Here is a 6,135-nt window from a genome sequence, read left to right on the forward strand (position 1 = left end):
ACTTAAGAGAAAATATCATGTCTCAAGTTATCAAGAGAGAGTAAAACAGATACACACACAATACAGTAACAAACACCACGTCATTTTTAACTAGCTAATACTAGTTGACATAACAACAAGTAGCATCAGCTTACTTGAGACATAGATATTTAAGTCCATGCCATTTTTTTCCCCATCAGCAGGACGGTCTGAGAGCAGTGTTTAAAGCGAGTGAAAGGCTGCTGCATAGATATCTAAGAGAATAATGAAACCTCAAATTAATTTATTTTTTGAAACATATTAGTTTATCTTATTAGATGAGAGTAATAAAGAGCTTAATCCGTATTCTAACAAATGACACATATATATTAAACGGTTTTTAGGATTATATGCACACCAGTTTATCTTCTTTGTACTTGTGCATTCAGTAATTTTGTTGACATAAAAAAACTAGATGAGGGATATGTTAAAATACTTGCATATGCAAAAAATAAACTATGCAGCAATTGAATGTAGTTTTTTTAATCCACTAGTTCTATATGTGCCGAGGTGTAATCTGGTAGTAATCTAGAATGATAGTACTCTTCCCGGGAAAAAAAAATGATAGCATTCCTCTGTTCTGTTTCGGGAAAGAGTTTTGACAGAAATAAATAGTACACCGCATTAATAGCTATTATTATTCTCTAGGTATCTTTTGTAGCGGTCTCAAGCCAGAACAGCATGCAAAAGGTTGTCACACACCAATCATATAGTGCCACGAAATCAAAAAGCATTATCAAAAATCTTTGCAGCAGTAGGTGTTCAGAAGCACCACCGACGTCCATCTCATTAACAGGTTATGCTGACAAGAATAACCTGGCCAAACAGTTAAGACCAGTTGTTGGCCAGATTAGTACTGAAGTATACTAGGCAATGGGGCTTAAACAGGGAGTGGAGATTTGGCTCCCGGGTGCATCTGATCCTGATATCTGGAATGTTGAATTGAGCTTGAAGATTCACGTCCCAGGATCAATACTCTGGCATACAGGCAGCAAGAAATCAGGGATACTTTGCTGGACCAGCATACGTCGTACCCGTGGCCTACAACACATTAATGAGCGGGCAACGGCGAGACAGCCTAGACTGGCGGATAATGACGACCTGGACCCGCAGAACAAGTCGATGTGGGTTACCTGGACCGTGGTACAAAAAAACTGATAGGCATCTGCTGGCACTTGAATTAGGGATCTGCTGGTTGAAAGGGCAGGGTGAGGCCATTGCACTCTAGAATCATGTCGATTGTTCTCCAATTTGTTGATTCCGCGGACTTGCTGGCGGCTGCGCACGGAAGGCGGCGCGGGAGCAATTCAGGCGGCTAGGTGCGAGTTAGCGGCAATTACGTCGGCGACGGTAAACTGCAACTTCATCGGCGACGGCCATGGTGTTCCCTTTGGAACCAGCAAGAAGGTAAGCAGGTGCTATTTTGCCCGATTCTAAACTGTGGTTGGCAATTTTGTCTCGGATTATGAGTGGGAGGATTTCTGTCTGGCATTGCAGCCTGGCAATCTATGAGGGCGAGCTGGTGCTGCCGCAAATGGTGATGTAGCGGTGGAAGACATGTGTGCAACCATGTCGGGTCAGTGGAGGCGGATCCCTCCGTGGCGGGCATCCTACAAGCAGTAGCTGGTGCCGGCAACGGAGATGGTGACAAGCAGGCTGATTCCGCAAAGTGTACTGCGAATCAGAAGTTCAGAGTTTAAACACGGACTGGACCAAGAGGTAAACGTGCTGCCCAATTGATGTGGTACAAATTTGCATTGCGACAGCTACGAAAGTAACATCCCTAATATAGAGCTATGCTGTGATCTGAATTTGATAGGCCTGATATTACCGGCACATGGGAAAACTGGGGAAGCAGAAATTAGTTGCAGCTTGCAGACCTAGGGAGTTAGTGAAACCCATGATCATGCTTTGTAGATCAAAAATTATTTGTATAAATGATGCGTGCCTGTCAAGTTAGTGGCCAAAAAAAGGATAGTCCTTGTAATTCATTCATGGTGTGTTGAATTGCTGGACTGCCAGACAGGTTGTGATCCGCCGAATCATGTATTCATGTATAAAGACCGAAATATTCAGTTATTTGGTAAACTTGTTGCAGAAAATATGAGCAAGGATTATGACCAATGCACACAAAACATGTGGGTATGAATTTCCATTGCTGGCTAGCTTATTGAAAACACTATGATATATTAGAGTCCGCTGCAATAGTTAAAATGATGAAAGAGTTATTGCAGTCCCTCCCTTTGAAGAATAACAAGCCAGAATTAAAACTTGGCACTTGTTGTGAACTGATTCAGGGTAAGGGTGGCTCAAGCACCGCCTGACATGGCACCACGTCCTTCGAGACCGAGTGCCCTTGAGAACTACATACATGGGTATGTAGAGAAGCTTGGATCCTTGCCTTGGTACAACTTTCGATTCGCTAAGGGAGGCAAGCGGAAGGAGTTACACAAACCTGGCCGGATCTGGAGGCGGAGCCTTGAATCTGCTAGCTACCGCGTGAGTTTTTGTTCGTGAATCTCTTAGTTTGCATCTGTATGTTGTTGCCATTGATGCACATCTTTGTTCAGATGGTGTTGGATGCGCTTGATGGTATCAAATATAGCTAACCAGTTTCGTCTTTGAGCTTGTCAGGTGGTGTCGCCGACCGTGATGCTTCGAATGCAAGCAATGAGGAGGCAGCCGTGTGTGCTGGCGGCATTCGCTCGATGCTGGCGACATCAAACTGGCTGTTGGCGCACTGGCAGGCGGCCGGTGCGGTGTCCGCTGCTACCGTGGAGAAGCCGAGAGGGATTACCGTAAGGAGCAGCTTCAATGCAGCCACGATGCTATGTGTTGGCGCGTTCTACTACCCATCGTCTCCGACCCCGGGCTGTGAAGCTAGCTGACGAGCAGGTTTGCGGGAAACCAAGACAATCAGTTTATGTGTTTATGTTGTCTAAGGTTAGACTCCGGCACCATTAGGTTTACGTTTCCGGTACAGTCAGATATGATAATGTGCCTGATGGATTTGCTGTAACTAAAATCCTGGGTGTAAAGTCCAGTCATAAAAATAAAATCCTGGGTGTGAAGTTCAGTTGCAGAGATCGGTGTTGGTCCAAGTTGTCGGCCCACCATCTGTACCGTTGGTACGGAAACGGCTGAATGTGGTGGCTAGTGGGCCATGCGAGACTGTTCAATAACCCAGATACAGAGAACAATACATGTCAGTATACACGCATGGGTTTCCAACTGGTGGAAGCTGGTTGGTCCAAGACCCGAGAGCAAATAGACCCGGGAGCCAAATAGCATTTCCGGGCTTAAACACCCAAACTCTCCATGATGTCGCAATCCTTCCATTACAGCCAAAAAAACAGAACCAAGTGCCTGAAGGAGGAGAATCGACCATCTGCAGAGTGCATGTGATAAATGAGTAAACAAGTTGACAATAACATATGCATTTTGTCAAGTCTGTACAATAAAATATTTCTAGCTAATGAAGCAGGTTGATATGCATTCTACTAGTCTGTACAACCAAATAATTCTAGCTAATGAAGCAGGTTGCATGTACATCAGTTTCCATGCAGACTGGGAGCCTGGTCCAAATATGGACGCCCGTCAGAATAACCATGCTGTTTACAGTAAACAGGGGGCAGGAATGCTAGGCTCATTGCCTTCCATTTATATTTTCTGCCAATGGTATTCCACTACATCTAGTCTGTTCTGCACATTATTTCTTTATCTACTACCTAGTAGCTTTGTTTTTGTCTCTAAATAGATTGCAGCTCCATTGAAAACATAGACAGCAACATGTGTAGATGATGAAGAGGGCTCACCATCATGATGTGCCAATGTCTTTGGCTTTGATGTCGAAGCCCATCAATCTGATCTTGCTCACAGGTTCTTCAGACTGATCATCACGCGAGAGCTGTGGATCACGACCGGTCTTGGTCCTTTTTGGAAGAGGTGGATGGGCACGGACAGCTTCGACCTCCCACATGTTCTTGGTGGCGGATGCCGAAGACGAGGATGACCCATCAAGATCAATCTGCACAGTTTTATTTTTAGGCAAATTGCTGTGAAAGACTGAAAGCTACGGCATTCCACCAAGACAAACACAACAGACAAGAATATCAACGCATCCCGTGGACCAAGAGATACAGACAAACCTGGAGGTTGCGCCACACTTGGTCGGGAGTCACCGCCCTGATGGTTCCTGTCGTGGGGAATGCCGCGCCGTGGGGTTCATCGGCGAGCAGCACCAGGTCCCTTGGCCGCACGCGCACCTCCATGTCTGACTCCCACTGCTTGCCCATCGCTTCATCGACAGCTCCTCTAGGTACCACGAATGGCGAGTCTGAACCCCTCCCCGGGTAGTAGGTGACGGTAAATGCATCTCTTTGGGCGGCCAACTGCGACGATTGCTCCAGTTCCTGGACGGGCTGCTGCACACCATGGTCGACGACCGGGTTCTGGCGACGTACTTCGATCAAAAAGCTCAGGTCGCTGCGCCGGACGAACAGCACCGTGTCACCGATGTCCGGCCTCTTGTTGGCGATGAACTTGTCCCAAGCGCCCTTCAGATGATTCTTCCGGCCGAGAACCTTGTGCTGGAATTGGTAGGTGTCACCATCCAGCCCGGACATCTGAATCGCTTGAATGTCGCTCCCGACCTGGATCTCCGGGAACAAGGCGTTGACGCAGACCTTTGGTACGGCCAAGTACGATCTTTGAATGTCCGCCTGCTGGAGCGGTTTTGGGAAGAAGAGGAACGAGTCGGGGTTGGGGCGCGGGTCGGCGGCGGGATGGATGCCGTGGTCGGCCGGGACGAGGGAGATGCGGGCGTAGGGCTCTTCGCCGGCGGTGAAGCGCTGGATGGAGGTGACCCTGCAAGGAAGCATGGGGTTGGCAGCCTGCGGAGCGGCGATAGAAGGCCACTGCTCCGCGTGCCCTTGAGCGAAGTAGTAGACCTCCGAGCCCACAGCCGGCAGGCGGTCGAGCGCGACGGCGCAGGCGACCCAGCGGCGGTGGTCCTCTTCCGCGGCGGCGGCGGCGGCGGCCATTGCGTGGAAAGGAGAGCGTGTGTGGGTAGCAGCTGTGTGTTGGAGCCGGGTGGAGATGAAACTGTGTGCCCTTAGCGATATGCGACGATTCTCTTTTGCCAGAGGCAGGGATGTAGTACCATTGACCGTTTGACCAAGATACAAAACTCGCAATTTCTGGACTTGCTTTCTGGAGACGCATGCGTATTTCAAAATAAATTTTGATTAAATTTAACCAAATCTTGATTATATTGTACATAATTAATTAGTATCTTCGACTTGTATAGAAAAACACTTTCTAATGCTGATAATTTTTTCGCAAGATTCTTTTATATATATTTAGAATAACTTTTAGTCAAAGGAAAAATACATAAAACGACAACGCATTGTTCATTGGAATGGAGGGAGTACTAATCTTGCGATACCAATTTGGTTGCGTTCCACAATCAGCGCCCCCTCAAAAAGGGATGGGCGTGTCGATAGAAATTAGCGCCCATACACGTCTTTTGAAATGAATTTCTGCCTGGTGCAGTTCAATAGGTTGTCTGTCGCTTCGGGCATAAGCGGCAAGACAGGTAGCGAGAGGCAGGCCACCTCTGTCATTAACACATTCCAATTATCTTGACTTGCACTTCCCTCTTCTCATTTTATTTCTCATGCTATACTTATACTCTTCCCTTCTTTTTTTTCTCCCGCCCATGCTGTCGCTGCCAATGCAAGATGGTCTGGATCGCTTCCATGCCACTGAAAGCTCTGAAGGCGACGAAGGCGGTGAATGGGGGAAAGGTGCCTTCGTCAAGCCACACAGACAAACACTGCCAAATACAAAGCCGGCGGAATGTCGGAATAAGAGTGGGGTTCCATCCTCACTAGACGGAATTACTCCACGGTGCAACACCAACAACAGGGCGTCAAGGTGAGCATCAAGAAGGAAGCAGTAAAAAACCATGACATAAGCGAAGGTATACCGGCTCCCGGCGGTTACCAAGGTAGCACCACTTCGCTGAACCGTGCAAGGACCGTGTCACCGTCTACCCAAGCCTTCTTCAACAAAAGCAGGGCCGCAACGAGGTTCTTCCCCCACTATACCGATAGC

At 47.6% G+C, this 6,135-nt stretch overlaps 1 protein-coding gene and 1 long non-coding RNA gene across 2 annotated transcripts; one reads left to right on the forward strand and one right to left on the reverse strand.

Annotated features, from left to right (window-relative positions):
- Window positions 1-700: 700 nt before the first annotated feature.
- On the reverse strand, window positions 701-5,131 carry LOC127311957 (auxin response factor 13). The gene is made up of 4 exons (XM_051342439.2): window positions 4,167-5,131; window positions 3,834-4,045; window positions 3,314-3,406; window positions 701-894 (listed from the first exon to the last, which is right to left on the reverse strand). The coding sequence occupies exons 1-2, from the start codon at window positions 5,058-5,060 to the stop codon at window positions 3,836-3,838; spliced, it is 1,104 nt and encodes a 367-aa protein (XP_051198399.1). The 5' UTR covers window positions 5,061-5,131; the 3' UTR covers window positions 701-894; window positions 3,314-3,406; window positions 3,834-3,835.
- Window positions 1,153-3,100, forward strand: LOC127311959 (uncharacterized). The gene is made up of 4 exons (XR_007858064.2): window positions 1,153-1,425; window positions 1,516-1,737; window positions 2,316-2,517; window positions 2,653-3,100. It is a non-coding gene; the product is annotated as an uncharacterized lncRNA (long non-coding RNA).
- Window positions 5,132-6,135: the final 1,004 nt, after the last annotated feature.

The sequence above is a fragment of the Lolium perenne genome, chromosome 7 (genome assembly GCF_019359855.2).
Source record: "Lolium perenne isolate Kyuss_39 chromosome 7, Kyuss_2.0, whole genome shotgun sequence".
Taxonomy (NCBI): domain Eukaryota; kingdom Viridiplantae; phylum Streptophyta; class Magnoliopsida; order Poales; family Poaceae; genus Lolium; species Lolium perenne.

Bases quoted from the DNA above. Each gene is read 5' to 3' on its own strand.
- LOC127311957 (XM_051342439.2), bottom strand. From the start codon at position 5,060: ATGGCCGCCGCCGCCGCCGCCGCGGAAGAGGACCACCGCCGCTGGGTC. The intron at 4,046-4,166 runs GTTTGTCTGTAT...AAAACTGTGCAG, and splicing joins AAGTGTGGCGCAACCTCCAG to ATTGATCTTGATGGGTCATC.